The sequence below is a fragment of the Rhinolophus sinicus genome, chromosome 2 (genome assembly GCF_057876585.1).
Source record: "Rhinolophus sinicus isolate RSI-liver-muscle chromosome 2, RSI-T2T, whole genome shotgun sequence".
In the NCBI taxonomy this organism is placed as follows: domain Eukaryota; kingdom Metazoa; phylum Chordata; class Mammalia; order Chiroptera; family Rhinolophidae; genus Rhinolophus; species Rhinolophus sinicus.
In genome coordinates, this window is record NC_142502.1 from 169329372 (window position 1) to 169353445 (window position 24074).

Here is a 24074-nt window from a genome sequence, read left to right on the forward strand (position 1 = left end):
AGCAAGGAGACCAGTGTAGCTGGAGTGGCCTGTGTGAGAGAGAAAATAGTGCATGAGATAGGCAGCAGGGGTGCTGGAGAGGCGGTGTAGGCTGTCAGAAAAACTTTGGTTTTTATTCCAAGTGAAATGGCAAGTCATGAGAAGTTCTGAGCAGAAAAGTGACATGACCTGACTTAGGTTTGAAAAGGCTTCCTCTTGCCTACAATATGGATGTTCTGTTTTGTGGGAATGGAGTCCGGTTTAGGAGGCTTATTACAGAGAAGAGATGGCCATGGTGGCTTTGACTGGGGAGCTACTGGTGGAGATGATGAGAAGCAGCTGGATGCATTTCGAAGGGAAGGACCGATAAAATAGGAGAAGAGTTAAGGATGCCTCTTAAGTCTTGGCCTGTGAAACTGAAAGGATGGAATTGCTTTTATACTGATAAGGGGCAAACGGGTAGAGGTGGGGAGTAGAAGTGTTTATGTAGAAACTAGAATTTGACTTTGACCGTGTTCATGCTGAGATGCCTGTTAGATATCCAAGTGGAGATTTCAAATCGGCAGCTAGTTATATGAATCTTGTAGTATAGGGAAGAAGGGTCAGGTTGTGTTGGTGGATATATCACGCTTAAAGTCTAAACAGGCTATAGATGCCTAGGGAGTAAAATAAAGGTAGGGAAGACGTCCAGGGACTAAGCCGTTAGGCAAGCCAGCTTTATTTAGAGGTCAGGATGAAGATGACCATTTGTAAAGGAGATATTGAAGGAGGACCAGTGAGCAAGGAGGAAAACTAAGAGAGGGTGGTGTCCCTGGGAGGCAAAAGAATGAAAAACACGTCAGGGAGGAGAAAATGATCGGCTGTGTCAAATTCTGCTGATTGGTCAAATAAGGACTGAGACTTGATAATTGGATTTTGCAATCTGGAGATTGCTGATTACCTTGATGAGAACAATTTCTTTGGAGTGGTGAGGATGAAAGCACAATTGGTGTGGTTTAAGAAAAAATCTGAACGGGAAATGGAGATAGTCAGTATAGATAGTATTTGATGAATTTTGCTGTAAATGAAGGAAATATAGCAGTGGGAACATGGTGTCAGGAGAGAATTTTTATTCAAAGTGGAAGGTGTTAAAGTACTCTAATGTTGAGGAACTGTTCCTGTAGGAAAAGAAAATTTTATATGCAGAGATAAGAGGGAAAGTTTATATAAGTGAGATATGTTGTTGATTGGGTGAGAAACAATGGATCACTTTATAGTAACTCATGAGACAGGTTGTATTGTCTTTCCCATTACTTTGCTGGTATTTGACTATTATGGTGTGCTACCTTCCTAGTTAAAACTTGTTCTAAATGTGGGAGCTGAGCTGAATCAACACATAATTAAGTTGAAGTTAGTTATTCATGAAAAAGTAGCTAGACTTGTTTCCTTGTAGCAAGTTTAAAATAGAAATCTTTGGCAATGGTCTGGAAAATGAAATGTTTGAGCTCAAGTTAGAAATATATTGATTTGTAAAAGATTTCCAAGTTACCTTAAGTTTTAAAATGGATATTTGAAAATAGTTTTGGCTTTGGTGTGCATGTTTCTGCTATATAGTAACTTTGTAGTTACATTTATGCATATATAGGTAATTTCCATTTTGTTAACATATGGAAACTTTAAGTATAGTCATTTATCTTATTATGTGGTTTCCAAAAGTAATTATTTTCCTTTCCAGAGTTAGGTTTTTTTTGTGTTTTTTTTTTAGGTAGAAAATCAACAACAAATATTTTATTGCTACAGAGGCACAAAAGGGTCTTTGTAAGAATATGCTTATATAGGAATTAGAAAACTAAAATTTTAAGATTTCTAATTTTCAAATAAAGTCTATCAAAAACATACTTTAAATTTTTTAAATTCTAGCTCTCTGGGACCAGCTTTTCGTAGATTTTGCCTTGATAGACATAATTCATATAAGGGATGCCTTACACAAACAAACTCAGAAGCTAGATACACACTTTTGAAAGTACTTAAACAGGTTACTCATTTTTATATTGATGTAGATTAAATAGAATGATGTCATTAAAGAATAAATATTGACCCATAAACCAACTGTTGATCAATCTTAATGAATTCTAACCTATGTGATGCATAGGCAAGCACATTTGGGAGTTTCAAAAGAATTTAATTTGATTAAAAAATATCCTTTGTTTGAATTTAGAGCTGCCTTACTTATCTTGAGGCACAGGAGACAGTATGTGGCCCAGGGATATATATTGAAATGATCTCATGAAGTAGGAGTTCCAAAGCCTTCCTACCATGACTGCCAGACACCTTGATGCCAAAATTGTTGTTTGTATTGCAGTGTGCAGGAATATCTCAGCAACCCTTAGAGTGGAACTGTACAGGTATGCATCACTTAACAAACCTCTTGTTGAATATAAAAATATGATCAGATAATTGGGGAAGGGGCTTATTTACATAATAAAATTATTTTTTACTATAAAGCAGATACTATGAATATTGAAGCCCCTGTCAGACATATTTAAAATAGAGGTTGATTGTTAGTAATTAACCTAGTGAGAGGAGTATGGGCTAAAGGGTACTGTCACTTCCATTTTGTACCCTCTGTATTGTTTGACCTTTTTTACTGTGTGCATGTATTACTTTTAATATTAAAACTAATTTAGCTAAAAGCTAACAATCTTTTATCCAGAAGACCTGTGTGTGTGTGTGTGTGTGTGTGTGTGTGTAGTGAAGCATACCTGTAGAGCTCTCCCAGTGTATATCACGAGGCAATGAATCTTCATAAATTACATAGTTCTTAAGTCACTGGAGATGGACAACTTCTTTATTTCTCATCCTTGTGTATGTCAGCAGTAGGTTACTCATGGCAATATCTTAAATCCTATATATCCTAGCGGTAAAAAAATGTAGGTATGCAACATTGTGGTTGGTTTATTCTTGTCTGACTTGAATGACTTTAATAACTTGCCTTAGCTCACAGTGTTGTTAACTTAATATTTGTGAGATTCCGTTTTGTAAAAATAAAGCATTCTGAATAATGACTAACCTGGATATTAAAAAAAATATATAATCATCTGCTAATATTTTTTTTGAAGCCAGAATTTTGAGGGCCATTGAGCAGTGCCTATGAAAGAAAAGAATAAAAAGCAACGTGCAGCAAAATAAAACAGAGGCAATGTGGAGGCCGCTGTTTCTACAAACTTTTTAGGGCCAGTTGTCTGTCATTCAGATTGACTCCCACATGTTCACAGGTGTTTTTAAATTTAGTTTCTAGTTTTCTGGATGAGACCTTAGCTTAAGTAGAGCTCAACAGACTTTTCTTATGCTGGAGATCTTATTTCATCTGGTCCAATCTTCTCATTTCATCTACTCCAATCTTTTTATTTTGTATTTTTGCTGGTATTAAGTAGAACTAGGAGTGTGAGAACCTGACTTTGTCGAATCCAAGTAAGCATTCTTTTATTATTTTCTATATCCCCTTTGATGAAAAGATTCTTATAGAATGTGTGGTAGACTCTTGGCAGTCACAGTTTAAACTATTCACCTATAACCTTGAAGGTCTCAGAATAAAGGAGTGAAAGTCCATGTCATGTAGTAATTGGTAATTTTCCTGACTTAGGAATTTAAATCACACCACTGCAAGGTTGCTGTGTGGGAGGGAAACTGCCACTTAACCAGTAAGTAATCACGGACAATGGCCTTGCATCCTCTTGTGATTAAAGCTCTGTGGGGGGCAGAGAGATTCTGGAGGGTTAGGAACTGTACTGATGGAAAGGGTCTGCTGTGTAGGAGTAATGGGAGAAGCAAAAGTACTTCCTGTTAAAAGAAAGTTTTTAGAGGCATGATTTAGCCTAATGCCAAATTATACGTACTAAAGTTTAATTTTGTATTTGCTTTCATGAGAAGTTACGTTGGGAACCAGAGTGACCTGGAAGAGCTAGCAGGGATGACTTTGTGTTAAGGATTTTAATAGCTTTTAAAAAACTGACTGGGGGGCCGGCCCGGTGGCTCAGGCGGTTAGAGCTCCGTGCTCCTAACTCCGAAGGCTGCCAGTTCGATTCCCACATGGGCCAGTGGGCTCTCAACAAGGTTGTCGGTTCAAGTCCTCGTGTCCTGCAAGGGATGGTGGGCTCCGCACCCTGCAACTAAGATTGAACACGGCACCTTGAGCTGAGCTGCCTCCCGGATGGCTCAGTTGGTTGGAGCACCGGCTCTCAACCACAAGGTTGTCAGTTCAATTCCTCGAGTCCCGCAAGGGATGGTGGGCAGCGCCCCCTGCAACTAAGATTGAACACAGCACCTTGAGCTGAGCTGCCGTTGAGCTCCCTAATAGCTCAGTTGGTTGGAGTGCGTCCTCTCAACCACAAGGTTGCCAGTTTGACTCCTCGACTCCCGCAAGGGATGGTGGGCTGTGCCCCCTGCAACTAGAAATGGCAACTGGACCTGGACCTGAGCTGCGCCCCCCACAACTAAGACTGAAAGGACAACAACTTGACTTGGAAAAAAGGCCTGGAAGTACACACTGTTCCCCAATAAAGTCCTGTTCCCCTTCCCCAATTAAAAAAAAAAATCATAGTAGCAAATGCTTTCAGTATTTAAAAAACAAACAAACAAACAACTGACTGGGGCATACTTTTACAATGCATATTCAAATATCTGTAGAGCTCAAATTTTCATGGGTCTCCTGGCCATTAGCACAAAAGAAAAAAACCTTAGATGTTCCCTTGGTGAAGCTTCCTTTATTAGGAGTGATGCCTTAATGAAAACTTGTTTCCACATACGTGTAGAATCATAAGTTTTATTAGCAAGAGAAGGGTGTAGGAACTGAGGATCAGTGGTGAGATTTGATGATTATTACTTGGGCTTTCTTCATTACCTTATATCTGGGCCAGGAAAAGGGAAGAATTAGAAATTCTTTTTGAAAATGATCTTGGTCCTTTTCATGAATTAGAATTCCTCATGATGGGGGTCAAGAGGGATGGTATACTTGATTCTTTTTTAATTCTTTGCAATGTGTTCTCTCTAAATTAAGACTCATCCTCTCTTTTTGCAACTATTTTGTCTTTATTTCAAGCAGACAATTTTAAGTCTTCCACTTCAAAAAGACTGAAACCATGAAATCTGAGTTCTGTTATTAGGTTGGGACAAAAGTAATTGTGGTTTTTGCAATTATTTTTAACCTTTTAAACAGCAATTACTTTTGCACCAACCTAATATAAAACATATTTACCTCAACCATTTTTTCAAAACTGTCTTCCTTTCCTGTAGTCTTATAGGATATTTGATTCTGTAAGTATTCCTCCAGATTCTAGGCGTGTTGCTTTTCCTACTCCATGGAATCCTTCCTTTCTTCCTTCAGATATGTTAAGGTCCCTTTGGTGGTTAAGAATTGGTTCTGGCGCTCTGCTGTCTGACTCTAAGTCCTGGCGTCGCTACTCAGTATCTATGTGACCTTGAGCAAGTTTCTTAACCTTTCTGCTTTAGTTTCTTCACCTACAAAATGAGAAAATAATAATTCCTATCTCATAGGGTTGGTGTGAAGATTAAGTGAGTAAATGCTTTGAGTGACATAGAGGAGTGCCTGACACATAGTAAGCACTCGGTAAAAGTGAATTATTACCATTATCACAGTTCACTCCTCCTCATCCTCTTACGCCTACTTGGTCACTAAGATGTATCAGTTTCTCTTTTTAGACCTTAGAACATTGATTTTTCATTTCCCACTGCCACTGACACCATTCACGACCATGACGTTACTACCTCGTGCCCCATTCCAAGAGAGCTTCACGTAACACCTCCTGTTGCTAGTGTGTCCATTCAGCTCACGTTCTTCAGTACTAGACTGGTAACAGTTCTAGATTGCCACTCCCTTGCTCAAGAGGTTATGACAATTGTTCAGTAACTTGTGTTGTCAAGCCCAGACTCCCGTCTGACTCTCCTGTTCCACTCAGGCCAGCCTCATATTTTCTCATCCACGTCATACACTTGGACATTTGTTCATGTTCTTTCTTCAGCCTTTATGGCCTTCCTTTGTGCCCTTGCCCTGCTACTCTTACTATTTCTATCCTTCCCATACTTCAAGAATCCAACGCCTTTAAGAGGCCTTTTTAACTTTTAAGAACTGAGCTTGGGTAGGAACAGGATTGGTAAAACTGGGAGAGACTCAGACTAGAAAGATAGTTTGACTTAAAGATATGGACTGGGGTTCAAGACCTTTAAATTCAAAAATGGGATATAGGAACTAAAGTCTGAAAACCGAGTCTAAGATGGAAGAACCAGTTTAAGGTATAAGGATGGGAAGGGGAGGGATGGAAAATGAGTGACAACTGAAAGCAAAGCAGTGTTGAAAATCTGAGATGTCAGAGACAGAGAAGGGCATCCAGATAAATCAGATGGTTTTTAAGGTCCACGTGACCCGGCAAGATAGCATATTTCTGAATTGATGAGGAGCAGTGAGTAATGTTAAGGTCAAGAACAGGTGTTAGGAGTCTGAGGCAGTCAGTACTTGGGGTCTTGGGTGCTAGAAGATGGGGGACATAACCAGATAAAATAGAGCCCCTGGTTAGGCTAGAGTATTCAAGATCAGTACAGGATGACAGCAGAACTCTATGTGCTGAGCTGTAGAACAACTTACATTTCCTTCTAGCTAAGATTAGAAGTGTGTTGTGAGAGCATTTCCATATGGGGCAACTTGATAGTCTCCCTTGGATAAGAGTGACTCCAATAAAGCCAATTAATCCAACCAATAAAGCCCTCAGTGATTTCAGTGTGCTTAGTGTATATCCCATATTACTTAGCTCCTAATTCAGCACCCTACTATCTTGTGTTGCTGCGATTGACATAGGTGAATCTCTTTTTCTCCCTTCATATCTTAAGCTAGTTCAGCTGAGGACCATTTTAAAAACAGAACTTTATTGTGGTATGATTAACATACAGCTGCATATATGTAAAGTGTACAATTTGATAAGTTTGAAATATGTGTACACCCGTGAAACCATCCCCATAATTAAGATAATGATCATATTCATCATCCTCAAAAATTTCCTTGTGCCCTTTCCTTCCACACCCACTGATATACTTTCTGTCACTATAGATTAGTTTTTATTTTCTAGAATTATTTAAATGGAATCATACAGTATGGACTTTTTTTCTTTTTTTCTTTTTTTTGTCTGGCTTTTGGCTCTTAGCATATTTCTTTATTGATTTTTACTTTTTTTTTTTTAGCATTACTAATTTGAGTGTGTCAATAGTTCATTTCTTTCTATTGCTGATGAATATTCCATTGTATGGATGGACCACAATTTGTTTTTCCATTCATCTTTTGAGAGTCATTTAGTTTCCAGTTTGGGCTATTACAGATAAATTGAACATACTACAGAGGGATTGAACATTTGTGCACAAATCTTTGTGTGGACATAATGCTTTCTTTTTTCTTTTTTTCCTTTTCTTTTTTTAGGTGTGGAATAGCTTGGGTCACATGACAACAGTATGTTTAACTTTTTAAGAAATTGCCAAACTCTTTTCCAAAGTAGTTGTACTGTTTTACATTTCCATCAGTGTATATTTAGTTTCAGTTCTACATCCTTGCCACATTTGGTATGCCCACTGTTTTTAATTTTAGCTATTCTAGTGGATGTTTAGTGGTAGATCATTTTAGTTTTAATTTGCTTCTTTCCTTAATGACTAAATGATGTCGAGCAATCTTTCATACGCTTATTTGCGATCCCAGTATATTCTTTGATGAAGTTATCTGTTCACATCTTTTCCTATTTAAACTTAGTTTTAGTTGTGGTGAAATGCACATAACATAAAATTTACCATCTTAACTATTTTTAACATTTTATATAAACAGGTCAGTACAGTTTAAATACATTCACATTGTTAGGTAACCAATCTTTATAACTTTTTGTCTTGCAAAAATGGTTGCCCTTTTTTTTTTTTTAAGTATTGGGTTGTTTGTTTTGACATTTTTAACGTATTCAGATATAAATCCTTTATCAGATATATGCTTTACAAACATTTTCTCCAAGTCTGTGTTTTTTGTTTTTAATTTACTGTGCATCTTGAAATTGGCCATGGTGGGGAATGATTTATTCCACAGTAATTGGCAAATGGCTACAAGTCAGGGCTTTATTTTTTGTTGATTTTTCTGTACTTAGGGAAGTAATGGGGAAAGGTTAATAATGCAAATTATACTTAAAATTATGTTGTGTCTGTAGCCTTTATATTGTGAATAGCACAAAAAAGTGAGGAAGGAAATACTCTTTCTAGTAATGAAAACTATTATCTAAACAGCAAAGAAGTCATTCACGTCATTGTTGAATGAATGATGTCTTCATTGTTTTACTCCTGTCAGTTACAGCCTTCACTTGGCTATGGATAAGAGTTCCGCTAAAATCAGTGAAAGCATTCTGTGACGGTTGGCTATGTGGAATTTACAGTAAAGAGTATTGTGTATTTTTTCATTATTTGTAAATTATGTGATACATGTTTTAATTCAGTAAAATTTATAATAAATTATGTACAGGTGTATAGTATACATTTTTATTCTGCAGAGCCAATTGTTAACCATTACCAACATACCACTGGCTACATACTAACAAGTAAGCACCAAGGGAAATGTTTCTAGACTCCTATAACTTGAATGAGTCAAGAAAAAAAAAAGAGTTCCGGAAACAGTCATTCTATAATTCTATAGATAATAATCTAATACTGAGATGAAAGAGATAAGTTGTGGAGAGAGAAAAATAAAAGACATAATACACAGAAGCCAAGTCAATTATCTTATTCCTAAAGACACAGAGGGTAGTGAGTTGTTCACTGTAGGGTATTAGTTCTGGCCTGATTTGACTTGCTCTTAGTCTTATCATTGTTATGTAATAGTTTACTAATGGTGTTGAAGAGGCATGTTAAAAACTCATATAGTATTAGCATTACATCAGCAACTTCAAGTAAGCCTTAGATAGCTCCAAATCTAATTTGTTTTCAGACCAAAAAAATTGTAAAATACTTTTTAAATTTTAAAATTGGAACACAGAACAATTATGTTTCCTATTATTGTCTAGAAGTTGAATCTTTAGTTACATTGTTTTTAATCTATTCACTCAATTCTGTTGTTTACCGTAGTTATATTTCTTTCAAAAGCTTTTTTCCCCAGAATGTCTTGATTTTGAATCTGATGATTAAGTTTAAAAAATATTTTGTTTTGTAGCCATGCAGGATATACGTACTGTGGGTCTTGTGCTGCTCATGCTTACAAACAAGTGGATCCATCTATTACGTAAGTAATATAGTCAGAGACCATTTTATTTATGGGAGAAGAAGATTGGGAATTATATCATAATTGCTTTGTCACTGAAGTAATTTGTTTTGCATACTATTGTTAATATATACTGTATTTCATTAGGAATTTGACTTTTTATAAATTTGGTTATACTTTATATTGGTTATGGAAAGTGTTAATACTATTTTTTATTGTCTGAACATTTTATTGTCTCCCCTTTAGTTCGTAAAATGTTTAGTTCTGGAAATGTTAGAAGGTTAATGTGATATTGTGACTTATAAGAAATATATTTTGGTCACTTAAGTGATTCCCCTAACCCTTGGAATTTCCTAAGTGTTGAATGTGACTAAGGTGTCTCTTGTTATAGAGAAGTGCAATGAGTTGGTTTCTGGACCCCACCTAAGGATGGGGGCTTGTTTCCAGGAGAACCAACCATGTGATTAGAGGGTTGCAACTTTTAGTCCCATTCCTGACCTCTGGGGAGTGGGGAGGGCCTGGAGGTTGAATCAGTCACCAATGTCCAGTGATTTAATTAGTCACGACTAATGAAACCTCCACAAAAGACCCAAAAGGACAGGGTTCAGAGAGCTTCTGGGTTGGTGAACACATGGAGATTTGAGGGAGACTGGCAAGGTGGAGAGGGCATGGAAGTTCCACGCCCTTTCCCCATACCTTGCTCTATGCGTCTCTTCCACCTGGTTGTTCCTGAGATATCCTTTTGTAACAAATCAGTGATCTTAGAAGTAAAGTGTTTCTCTGAATTCTGTGAGCTGCTGTAGCAAACTAATCGAAACCATGGAGAGGGTCATTGCAATCTCTGATTTATAGCCAGTCAGTCAGAAGTACAGCTAACAACCTGGAATTGTGACTGAAGTCTGAATTAAAGTCCACGGAAGGGGTCGTTCGAATCTCCAACCTGTAGCTGGTCAGTCAGAAGCACAAGTGACAACCTGGGCTTCCGGTTAGCATCTGAAGGTGGGGCTGGGGGGCAGTCTTGTAGAACTGAACCCATAACCTCTGGAATCAGATGCTATCTCCAGGTAGATAGTATCAGAATTGAGTTGAATTCTTGGACATCCTGGGGTGTCACAGAATGCCTTGTTGGAGGTATGGAGAATACTCCACCCCCCCACGTTGAAATTGGGTACAGAAGCACTAACAGTTAAATATTTTGGTTTTTAAATTTTTCTGTGAAAACCTGGAGATGAGCCTTTTTAAAGAAAAAATGCAAAGTCCTTTGTATTTTAACCACTTTGTAATTTAAAATTCTTTATTGTACTTGTTAAGTTGTGGTTAATGAAATAAGAATAATTTATCATTGACAGGGTAAGGTACCTGAATTATTTTAGAATCTGACAGTATATTTCATATGATGTTTAAAGCATATAAGCTTTTAATAATTCAATGACAGCTCTGAAATTAGCTTTAAAAAATCTTTCTGGCAAAGTGAGACTGCGTAGTATGCTACTGTCTAAAATGATAAACTTGTGAATTTTCAAAAGCTTAGTATGCTACTCTCTAAAATAAGAAATGTGTGAACCTTCAAAAGCTTCTGCTGGGAATAATCCAGCAATATTGGGAATAGCCTCCCAAATTACTTAATTTTCTTACCAGCATTTTTATTTAAATAGTTAATTCACTACATGTGACCCAGTATCAGGGTCCAGTCAGTATTGCCAGTTGTACACATGCTGTATGAATAGATAAAATTAATCATCTTAATTCTGTCCTATGTTGCTTGTTAAAAAAGGTTAGACCTGTTCTAATGGAGATGAAGGATAATGACTCAAAAGAAGTAGCTCATAGCAGCCATGAATTTAAAAAGAAAATCTCACCCACAGCTCTTTTTTTGTTTTTATGTAGTATGCTCTGCACATTGTATCATACTTGTGTTGAAAATTATTTTTAGTGAATTTTAAATAATAAATGAAATGTAATGTTGCCGAACTGATGAGGTTTTGATTAGCCTTGCCTCATTTATAAAGTTTTGAGGGACATCTTTAACAAATATTTTTTGATACATATTTAATATACAATTTTAACTAAATTATTTCTTGAATAAGAGTAAGTAGAAATTAAATTGGAAAGATTTTCAGAAGCTTCCTTCATTTGACCCTGGGCCTGTAAACCAGCTATTACGTAATCAAAGTTAGTTTATATAACAGCTTTTTCTAAACTTTTTCCTATTTGGCAGAATTTTTATTGATGTTATGGGCTGGAAGGGTACCCCTGAATTAAATTTGGACTTGGAATGCATGTAGAGATATAGAGCCAGTATTGGTAGAAGTGTAAAGTATTTGTTAAATTTAAGTTGATGGAAAGTGAGACTGGAAAGAAAAAGAAAGAGAATAAAAAGGAAAGAGAGCCACGGACTAAGAAAATGGTAAAGGAGATCAGTAAAAAGGGAGACAAATGATGGATGTGATATAATCAGCTTATTTTTATAATTAATATATATTAATTGATTTCTGAATAAATACATTTTGAAGGTCTAAGTGTAATAATAATTCACAGTCGTAGTTGTATTCTTTTGAAAGTGGCCCTCCCTGAGATTTGCAGAGTCTCCAGAGTCCTTTGAGAAAACACAAAGAAATCCTTTTGGGAACCATGAGAAGTACAGAGAAAACATAAGTCCAAGAGAGAAGGTTAAATTCTATACCACCAGCTTCTGTTCTTCCCCTCCACACTAATCCATTGTCTGCATGTCAACCAGGATCATCTTTTATACTATGCGATCTTGCACTTCGAAGGGATCTTTTATTTTTGCGTGATTTTTGTAACATCCTACATGGGACATTTGGAAAATAACTTGTGCATTGATTTAGGCAGATCTTTCAAATGTTGACATTTATCATACAATGTCAAAAAATCTTATTTGTTAATATCGCTACCAATTTCATCAGAAAAATCTTTCATTATTGGGAAGCTGTCAGTTTCACAGTGATAGGAATTTTGCAAAAGTCTGATTTTCGCTTAAAAGCTTCAATGTTTTCTTTGAAGTGGCAGGCTCATTTTGTTCATCTTAGAAATTTCTGCCGAATACCTAAATTTGTCTGCAGTCATTTTTGAAGTAAAAATTTCATTCCATGAAAAAAATTCTAGCGTAGCTCACAACTCACAATCACACTAATGCTTTTCCCTGAGATTCAACATCTGTATGTAACAGAAGTGCTTTATGCATTTAAAACCACAAATTGAATGCATTTTGTTATACAGAATATTTTTATAAAACTGTACTCAAAGTTCAAGATTTAATGAAATTAGGTGATACTGGCCTTTAGAAAAAACTTGGTGTGGGTGAAGGTGAAGAATACATGACTTCTGGTACACTTTGGTTCCATTACCTTGATCGCAGTTCTCATGTGCCAGCGGTTTGCCCAAGTCTCACTTTTGTGCCATAAGTGCAAATGTCATCACAGTGAAAAAGGCACATACCTTCTTTGTATAATTATGAAAATACTGTTGATTTTGTGGACTCCTTGAGGGGGCCTTGAGGAATCCACAGTTCATACTTCGAGAACTGCTGTGATGCAGGGTGCTTGGATTTAGACTGTGGATACAGTGTTGAGGAAGGCATTTCTGAGGAAATGATTTTGAAGCCATGCAAAAGGAACAATAGCACATGTGAAAGCTTTGAAGTGGGCAAAGGTATACCGTGGCATCAAGGAACTTGCAAGGAGACCAGTGTACATAAAGTGCTGTGATCAGGGGAAGAGTAATGCAAGAAGGGGCTAGTTCATTTGAGACTTTAGAACCCATTTTAAGGATTTTGGATTTTATGCTGTGATCATGAAGAGCCACTGAAAGACTTTTTAAGCAGGGGAACAATGTGATCTAACTTATGTTTCAAAAATAGTACTCTGGCTGTTAAAGACAATTTTTAAATGATACATTTAGTTAAGTCCTTTTCCATATTTGTAGTTGCAAAGTCTTTTCCTATTACTACAACTTTAATTAAAAACTGGAACTCCGGATGTACTTAGACAGTAACTTGATTCATATCTTTCAGAAAGTCTTGCAGGGCAGAAAAAGAGCAAAAGGAATCTTCGTTGGGGCCACATGATATTTTGTTCTTTAGTTAAAAAATATCTCCATTTGCCATGGAACGCTTTTTAAAAATTACTTGTGTTCCATTATTTAGAATAAGTAGTTGAATATTTGTGAGAGCAGACACTCGGATAGCTTATGTATTGGGTGCACAGACGACACTCATCATAGTAAGTAACTCCACAAATGTGGTATCACATGTGAACTACATTTATTTCTGAGAGACTGCCTACTGATTTTCCCTCATTTTCCATATGAAAGGTTTCTTTTACATACATGTGTGGCAACTGTGATGATACTCTAATATTTAAAAGTCACTTCTCTAAAGACAAAGCACCTTGCAATTATTTCAGAAATAAATTGAAAGTGGCATTGCGTCCAATGCTTATATTATTTCTCTCCAAAATATTTCCATGGCTTTTCTGTGGTATTTATAGACGTAGTAGTGTATCAAAAAGAAAAAAACAAACAAACGTGTTATCTTTTATTTACACTATTAATTTTCTTTTTTGTTAGCATACAGCTAACAAAGAGACCTATTTTGTGATTACTACTGCTTTAATATGCACCTTTTCCCCCTTCTCTTCAGTGATACCTAGGCTTTTTTGGTTTGTTCTTGAGTACATCACTTTTAAGGATTTTATATTGATGGGAGACCTAAGCCTCTTTTTTCTTGTTATCTCTCTTAACCAAATGTGTAACTTCACTATGTTGCCTCTGGGTGAGTTTCTGCCAAACTAGAAAGAATCTGTTCGGTACAGAGTTGGATAATGTAGATTGGAGGAAGCTCTTTTCCCCAGCATTCTTCATCTTTTCATCTAGGTTGGGTCTGACAAAAATGCAAGCAAGGTAAATAGATATTAAAGGATGCAGTTAGGCCTTCCAAGCTGACCTTGGGTCTTTATTTCTGGAGTAGTGCTCATCTTTTGGCCACTGAAAGAACCTTGTTACACTTGCCATGAAATGTATCTATAGCTTGAATTTAGATTGATATTTTAAAAGTCATTTCATATTTTAATTATCCTGGATTTCCCAGGAGTATTCTGATTTTAAATATTCCATCCCTTTTTTCTTTTCACAGAAATTCCTCAAACATAAAAATGCCTTTTTTTCATACTTGATTCTTGATTCATATAAATACGTATCCTTAGGCAAGTCACTTAAACACTCAGAGTTACCATTATCTATGTCCCACATTAGACTTTAATTTTAAAAATTGTGATATTTATGTGCTTTTAAGATAGGAGAACGTAGTGGTATCTCTTTTGTTCCTTTAGGAATCTATAGATTTGTTCTTTTCTTTCTGAAATGGTTAACTAGAGTTCATCATAAAGGTGATGACAAGAAATGAGTATTAGCAGGAATGAGGGGAGCAGGAAAAGATATGTTTCTGACTAGAAATGGCCTGTGGATGAAGTCTTATATGTTTGCTATGTGTGATGTCTTTAGAGGGTTTTGGGACTCTAAGCTTTTTCCTTGTCCACATCTTTCTTATTCCCAACCTCCCTCCAAACAGCAAGTAATAGTTTAATTTCTTAGCCATAATAGAATTTTATCAAAATGAATATATTGCTAAAGTACACATTCCTTGGTCTGCAAGTTTTTGATGTGAAAGGATTAATTAGCTCATGTCTCAGTCTTTGTCCATTAATTGAACAATGAGTAGTACTTAATTTTTTAGGTATATAGCCTATCATATATTTCCTTTTTTCTTAGAATTTTGTTGTCTTGGATCTGTGAGAGAGAGAGAGAGAGAGAGAGAGAGAGAGAGAGAGAGAGAGAGAGAGAGAGAGAGAGAAGATTTCATTCTTAGGAATCTGGGACAACAGAGAAAATGGATAGTTTTGGAATTTAGATTGTAGGGATGTTTGAGATAAAATGAAAGGAAGTTAATTTTACTCTTGATGTCACGATAAAAGGATTGTAAAGATTTAAGCTCAGTTTAGCCCAGTCCTCTTTAGCCTGCAGTGCAAATAACACATAATCAAGTTTCTTTGTTTTTGAGAACGGCTTCTACTTGATTGGGAACAGAGAAAGCTTATTACACAGAATTCTTCTCAACAAGATGCCTTTTTTCTCTGCCATGAAAGAAATGTGGAAATAGCTTTATCAGAATGCTTCTTTGTAATGATATTTTGTATAGATTTTTAGAATTTATACTATTATGTATTTTTATTAAAGCTGTGGTAAACCTTAGAAGGCGGGTTTAGAATGGTTAGACTTTTGAGATTTTATTTAATAGCTGAAATGTTTAAAGTTCAATTATTATAGCTATTGAAAACCTGTAAACTGGCCATTGTGATTACAGAGATGATTTTAAGCGTAGCAAGATGGTTTACTGAAGATAATCAGTAACTGATATTTTGGTGTTGAATGTGGTTGTTTTAAAGGCCTTTCAACAAACAAAAAGACAGAGATAAGGAAATGAACTTAATTAGCTGAGGAGAAAATCTTTAGTAGGTATATTAGTTTACTAGTGCTACCATAAGAAAATAACATGATCTAGGTGGCTGAGACAACAGAAATTTGTTTTCTCACAGTTCTGGAGAGGTTAAGGTACTGGCAGGGTTGGTTTCTCCTGAGGCCTCTTTCCTTGGTGTTCAGATGGGTGTTCTCTTGTTGCCTCTTCATGTGGTCACCTCTCTGTGTATGTGCTCCCTGGTGTGTCTTCTTCTTGTAAGGACACCAGTCATATCGGATTCAGGTCTTACCCTAATGGCCTCATTTTAATTTAATCACCTATTTAAAGACCTTATCTACTATTACATTTCTGAGGAACTATGAATTTGAAAGGAACACAATTTAGGACATAATAGTAGGCAATGAAACCAATCAAGGAAAACAGTACTACATGTAATTTTTGGAAGTTACTTATTTTTCTTCCTTTTATTTAATAAGGTTTGTGTAGATGTGCAATTGTTCTGTGTTTTTGTTGTATATCTCCTAGCCGGAGAATTTTCATCCTTGGGCCTTCTCATCATGTGCCCCTCTCTCGGTGTGCACTTTCCAGTGTGGATATATATAGGACACCTCTGTATGACCTTCGTATTGACCAAAAGAGTAAGTATATAGAAATCTTACAGCTTTTAAACAGCTAAAGGTTTTTTTTAAAGGAATTCTAAGTTAATTAAAAAATTTAAAATATGAATATCCTAAGTAACATCTCAATTTTAAAAATAAAATTTGTTGTAACTAATCTACAAAAAACAAAAACAAAGAAAGAAAATCTTCCATATGCCTAAAAGACAACCACAGGTTTTCTGCCAGCCACAAAAATCTGTCAGATTCACTAGTCTCCAGATTGTAGCGGTTGCATTTATATTCAGGGAAATACCACATACTCATTGTACCATGAGACAAGAAATTAGTACCCACAACAACTTGATGAAAGATTCTGGGCATGTTAGTCTACCTCTATGTATATTACTTTCCTTGTTGTAAATAGATAATGGTGATAATGCCTTTATTTCCTCTCGAATGATTTTTATGGGAAAATGAGACTATAGTTGTGAAACTGATGAAAGTTACTATAGTACATAAATCTTAAGTGTATTTTTTTTTTAAAACGACTCATTTTGATTTTTTTTCCCGTAGACTTTCAGAAATCTCATTTTTTATTTAGCTGAGTCTCATGTGTTGAATGTAAAGTAAAATCTTTTGACTTTAAACAATATTTTTGGAGGTGTGGAGGAGCATAATTTAAGAAATACAGAATAGTACAGAGATTAGTGTTACATGTACTCATCATCCACAATTGACTCAGAATTTTCTCCTCATCTGCACTCAATTTATATTCCCCCAAGTAACCACCTTTATGGATTTGATGTGTATCCTTCCAGTTAATCAAATTATATTTTGAGTATGTTGAGTTCTTATTGTTCCCAGAGATTTTGCAAAAAATACTTCTGTAGAGTGAAATAAGCCATTTACGAAGCAAATGACCACCTCTTTTCCCTTATTTTTTACATCTAAGTGTTCATAACTTAGATTACATATCATAAAGTATTAGCAATTTGTTGTTAGAATATATCTTATTAATGAAGCTAAAGTATTACTAGCCTTATTCCCTGGAATGGTTTTAGGGGACACACTTTAGTTTTAAAACCTTGTTGGGGCATCCATAAAATTTGGATTTTGGATAGCCTGCCATTGAAGTAATGGAAGGTTTTTAATCAGGTATAATTTTGTAGAAAAAAGTCATAGCACCATTTGTAGCTCTTTCTTTGGTATTGGTAAACCCATTCTTTGATGTAGTTGTAAAAATGATGGTTCAGTTCTATGATAAGACAATACTCATATCATTTTTTATATGTTAAACTTCATCATTGTCTTGCTGTACAATATCCAATTTTAAGTATAATTCATTAGAAGGGTCTGAATTACTAGATCATTTTAATATCATTTATGGCATGGTACAGTGGTGAATTTATTTTCTGGTCTATCCCAAAGCTTTATTTTTAATTTTGAGGAAAATAGCATTCTTAGTGGGAATTTTCTGTTCTTACTGTGGCAGAAACTTGAGGTGTGAGATAATAATCTTATTCATTTTATTAAAGAACAAAACAAAATTCAAAAACTGTATTATTAACCTCATGAGTAAGGAGACCAGTGGTTTTTCTAGTAGGTATTTCAGTAGGAGTTCTAGTCAGCTATGCTCTTGTTAGCATGTGATAATTAAAGTTAAGGAAACGCTTAGATTTTAGAGATAATGAAAGGAACTGATGAAAAATTTAAATTATTTTTTTATATAACTATGTAACATATAAAAATGCCGAGTAAGTTATTACATGTATTATTGTTTTGTCTGGTATGTAAAAAGCTAGTTTAAAAAAAAATAATAAAAATAGAGAAAAAATGAAGGAGAATATTATGTGGTGCGTCTGTCTCTTGCCAAAGCATGTAGTTTTGTGTTACTGGGTGGAGTCTCACAGGATAAGGATATACATTAATATATTTGTTTTACTATATTTTGAAATCTCTTTAGTTTACGGAGAACTATGGAAGACAGGAATGTTTGAACGCATGTCTCTGCAGACAGATGAAGATGAACACAGTATTGAAATGCATTTGCCTTATACAGCTAAAGCCATGGAAAGGTATATTGATTAATATAAGAAATCCCAGAGAAATCATAGATATTAATTTCTTTGGAATTATTTTAACTAGGGTAAGCTAATCATTAGAGTAAGGAGATTTAAAAAAAATTTTTATTTGAAATGAAATAAAAATTTGAGGTTGGATTTTCTTACTGTGGATCGAAGTTGTTTTTGAGTAGTTTGCCTATGAAGGCTGAACATATGACCTGGTTGTTTTATTAGATGGAAATATTAAAAAAAAAAAAAATCCACACTGTGTGTGTGTGTGTGTGTTTGTGTGTGTGTGTGTGTGTGTATTCATTTGCTTGTTATTTTACTCATTAGACCTTTATGTCAAAATAACAATTACATTCTTTTATGGTATGGTGCTGTAAGTAATAATAAAATTTTAGATTTGGGAGTAACACTGGAGATAATTTATTTCAGCCTTACACAAAGTACGTGAATCTCTTGTATAATATGCTTGACAGGGTGTTTATTAGGTATCTGCTCAAGGTGCTCCAGTGATCGGGTGCTCAGCAGACTGTAAGCAGAGTAAGCACAGGGACCATCTCTGTTTTGTTCTCCCCGTGCACATCAGTGCCTACACAATGCCAGTCACACGATAGTCATTAATTTATTTTGGTCAAACGAAAGAATTGTTTGAAAAGCTTTCTTTTTTCTTTTAGGGCAGTTGTTCAAATTAGATACTCTTCTTTTGTAGGTTGCATTTCTCTCGTTTTTTTCAACCATTTCCTTTCTTTGGACATAATATTCCATGTATGTTTGACTAGTTCTAAATATCGTGAGATTGTTCCTTCTTTGGATCTCATTACTGTATTCTCTTAGTAAAGAATGTGGTACTTTTTAGGTTCTCAGTAAATATTTGTTAGTTAATTACATTAATGAAGTTCAAGATTGCATTAACATTTTCTGTGTGGCTCATATACTGTGGTCAGCTAAAACCCAAGGTTTTTTCATACTGTTAAGTTGGATTATTTTCTCCTCTTATACTTTTGTGGTTGATTTCTTCTTAATCCTAAATGTATGTCTCCTCAATTACTTGTGTTTAATTTTTTCTTGTTGATTTTAGTCCATTATTAGTCTTTTTGGATCATTTCTATAATTCTCTTATCAAAGTACTATTTACTTCTCTCAGTCTTAGCTATCCATATTTGTTCACAATGACAACTATGAAGAGCTACATAAATCTGGAGGAGTTTTCAAAAATAAGTGTGATATTATAAGCAGTATAATTTTAGGTTAATTGTGTTTTAATACATTCTAATTCTTCAGAAATTGTTAAGCCTATATATAATGTTTATTTCTTGGAATGTTAGTATAATCAGAACATTCTGTTTTTCAACTACATAGGATAATAGAAAACATCGTTATTGGCTTAAATGTTTGCATATTTTGTCATTAGAAAATATGAATTTTAGACTTAATAAATTTCAAAACAATAGAACCAACAAGCTGCCAGCAATATCCTTAAGGAAGTTTTAACAAAGTGGCACTTTTGTTATTTCAAAAGTAATACATGTACCTTGTGGAAAATTTAGAAAACTTGAAACCAACGAGCAAAATTTCTGTTCATAATTTACCCCTGGTTAGATAGTGTTAAATAACCACTGTTAAATATATCACTTCTCAAGAAAACCTTCCCTATCTTGCAGGCATCCCTAATATTGACTCAGAAAGTACCCAGTACTTTCCTTTGTAGCCTTTGCTGCACTCACTACCTGTATCAGTGGTCCATTACTGGGTAACAAACTGCTTCAAAACTTATAGCTTAAAATCACAACTATTTTATTGCTCACAATTTTTTGGGTCAGGAATTTGGGTAGGGATCACCTTACTCTGGTCCCCAAGATGTTGACAGAGGTGGCTCAAATGGGGCTAGATCATCCAAGATGGCCTTAATGCTGACTTTTACTTGAGACACCTCTTTTGTTTTTAGGTGGCCTGTTTGCTTATCAAACAGGGCTTTTCTCTCTTCTTGGCCTCTCTCTAGAAGGATAGTCTAGATTTCCATGCATGGTGATTCAGGGTAGCAAGAGAACAAAACAGAAGTTTCTTAACCTTTTATGTCCTAGACCTAAAACTACACAGCATCATTTTCACTGCATTCTGTTTTTCAAAACAGAGCACAATGTCAGCCAAGATTTAAGTAAAGGAGAAATCAGTTCCACCTCTTGATGGGAGGAGCAGCATGTGTATACTAGAATTGTTGGCAGCCATCTTTGCAGATGTACTATCACAGTTCTTCCTCTGGTGGACAGTTCACATCTCTCCAACATGTTGTACACACTCCTAAGACGCTCAGAAATCTCATCCAGTTATGACCTCAGGTTCAAAGTCCATTATCTTATAATCTGCGTGTGGATGAAGCTCCTGGGTTACAGCTCTTCTTGATTTGGATACCTGTTAACTAAGACGACAAGTTATAGCCCCTGCTCTCCCGTACACTTACTACATAATTTTGAGACAGGGACAGTTAACCACAGCAGATACTGCTATTAGAGAGTGAAAGAAAGGGAAGCATGTAGCAGTCTTTGGTCCAAAGCAATTCTGAAAGCTAACCAGGGAACAGAGAATGTCCTAGATTACAGCTTGTTTCTGTCTTCTGGGGTAGTGGCTTTTATAATTCAATATTTTTCTCAGCTCTTGGCTGAGTCCTGTGGGCTCTTGTCTCTTCTCCCTGAAATGAGCCTTGTTTGTACCTGAGTAACAATTTCAGTCTGCTTCATGCATGTGACAGTTTAAAAACCTAAAGTCCTCTTTCTCGTTTGGAACAGTATTTTCCCCCCTCCAAACAAAAAATCTCCACTAAACGCTTTGTGGGTTTTCTGTATATCAGATTACAAGTGCATTCTATTAGACAAAAATCATATCTACGTTTCTTTCTGATAGAGGACTCTCTCTACTTTAGATTACAAGTTAGGATCCCCTAAGTTTCTTAGAAGCCCATTTGCCTACCTGAGAGTATATAAGCACTGTCTTAAATCTTTCTGAGGTGTTCACAAAGGATCTTACAAATACATTTTTGCCTTTAGGATGTGAGCCCATGTTTTATTGGCAGCACTCTGGATTTGATCTTTTTGCTCATGCTGTTTCTTTGACAATTTTTTGCTGTCAGAAGAGGCTAGTTATGAGAAACAGTTATTTTCCAGCCAATCAACTCCTTAGAAATACAGTTGACCCTTGAACAATATGGGGGTTGAGGATGCCAACCCCATGGATCGTCGAAAATCTGCACATAACTTTTGACTCCCCCAAACTTAACCTATTGACCAGAAGCCTTACCAGTAGCATAAACAGTAAATTAACACATATTTTGTATGTTATATGTATTGTATACTGTATTCTTACAATAAAGTAAGCTATAGAAAAAATGTTATTAAGGAAATCATATGAAAGAAAATATCATTTACAGTATTGTATGTATTTATTGAAAAAAATCCACATATAAGGGGACCCGCTTACTTACTTCAAACCTGTGTTCAAGGGTCAACTTTTTTCTTTTTAATTATGCTTTTAATTCTTTATGAAATGTTTTTCTTTTGTACCTTCTTATCACACTTGGCTATAAAGAAGACATTGACACTTGGAATATGTTGCCTGGAAATCTTCTCTAGATCTGCAGGTTCACTGGGCATCTTCTTAATCTTCTAAGTTATTCTGGTGACAATTATACTAATTATTTTCTGCCAGTATATATATATAATATGGGTCACCCTTTTCAAGCCTCCTATAGTGGTTTCCTTACTGCTCTTCCAGTTTCCAATCTCCTTGTTGCCCTTTCAGCTGCTGCCTGCCTCTGTGTCCCAAAAGTCAGTACTGTATCTTTTAGATTTCTGTTACAGCAATACCCTTTCAGGTACCATTTTTTGGTCTCAGTTATCTATTGTAATGTGACAGATCACCTCAATGTGCTTATTTGTTTGTTTATGATTCTGTGGGGTAGACATTTGGTCAGGGCTGAGTGGTGACAGCTCATCTATTTCACCTGCCAGTTGAAACAGATTGATTTAGGCTGAATGTTCTAAGATGTTCGCTCACTTCCTGTCTGGGGCTGGGATGTTGGTTGTCTTCTGAGGTACATTAGTTCTCATCTTGGTGCTATCTCTCTACCTGTTGTCACTCATACTTCAAGGTCTCTCTCTCTCTCTCTACATGGTGTCTCTCCCAAGTAGGATAACCTTGGACTATCATGAAGGACATGGCAAGAAACGGTAGCAAGAAAGCAAAAGTAGAAACTTTCAGGTCTCTTACTACCTAGGCTTGGAACGGGCACAGTATCACTTATGCCACATTGTGCTCATCAAAGCAAGTTGCAAAACTAGGTTCAAGAGGAGGGAGAAATAGACTCTACTTTTGATGGGAGGAGTGGCATGAGCATTCAGAGTGGGAGGAATTTCTGGTGATTATATTTGCACACAGCCTACCACTGTACCACTGCAGTTAATAGTTCTTTGGGTCTTATATATAAATCTTATATATAAGTCTGTTTCCCTTGTCTGGTAGTTACCTAATCTGTTCAATATATGAAGGCAGCTGGTCTACTCTGTATCTTCTGTACCCAGCACTGTACCTGGTACACAAAAGGATTTCAGTAATTAATTGTTGAATGAATTAATAATGATATTCCCATTTTTGATACTTTTATTACATATTTTTCCAAAAATGAGGTCAAATGTTCCATTTTATTAACTGCTTTTCATATTATGAACATATTTCCGTGTCATATTTCCTCCTTTCTATTAAGTATCCATGAGACTTTCTGGTATGTGTCTATGTAATACTTTAATCAATTGACCATTTAAATAACTTTTCCCTTAATTTTTCAATATTATAATTAATCGTTACAGGTTTAAAAAAGTTATCTAAGGTATTATTTATAATTTTGTATTATTTTAAGCAGATTAAAAATGATATTCATTAAAACTTTTAAAAAATGAGTAGTATAAAAGAGAAAACATAAAATGACCCATAATCCCCTTGCTTAGATAATCTTACTGACATTAAAAAAGTACATGTTCATGGTTTGAAAAGGTAAACAGCATCAAGAAGTACAGACTGAACAGTGAAAGCCTCTGTGTCCCCTCAACCAGTGTTTACTGACAGTAAAAATCATTATGCATATACTACCATATATGGGTGCATATATAAGTTTGTACATATATGATTTATCCTCACATGTATTTATTTATATAAATTGAGACATGCAAAAAAGAGATCATATCTTATGTACTTTATTCTTATCCTTTTTCCATATATTATCTTTACCATAGAAATTCATCATTTTCACTATTGCATATAACTGTATTTGGGAGAGTTCAGTTAGGACATGTAGAAACCATCTATCTTGGAAAAAACTTGGAATCTTAAAACAAACATTGGATCCCAACTTCTCTTTTTCTTTTCATTTTACTCGGTTGAATTACCTCTTCTTCTCCTTTACTTCTTTTTCTATATCATCCTGATTCACTGTTTGTTTACAGTTTAAAATTTTAATTGATTTATTGGGTAATTTACATACAGTAAAATGCATTCTTTATGGCATAGAATTCTATGTGTATTTACAAATGCTGAGTTGTATATATCCACACATTCAAGATACAGAACAATGCCTTTGTCCCAGTTTCATTGCTACTTGTTCAGAAAAATGTACAGAGTAAATAGGA

The 24074-nt window shown here is 35.4% G+C and overlaps 1 protein-coding gene across 2 annotated transcripts in view; it reads left to right on the forward strand.

Moving 5' to 3' along the window:
• The window catches only part of MEMO1 (mediator of cell motility 1), a 106718-nt gene that overhangs the window by 40389 nt on the left and 42255 nt on the right, over positions 1 to 24074 (forward strand). Inside the window, exons 4-6 of one of the 2 annotated variants that reach the window (XM_074331862.2) lie at positions 9194 to 9262; positions 16260 to 16372; positions 18297 to 18408. In XM_074331862.2, the coding sequence (XP_074187963.1) occupies positions 9194 to 9262; positions 16260 to 16372; positions 18297 to 18408 (294 nt within the window). The remainder of the gene's footprint in view (positions 1 to 9193; positions 9263 to 16259; positions 16373 to 18296; positions 18409 to 24074) is intronic. The other variant, XM_074331861.2, reaches the window with a different exon arrangement.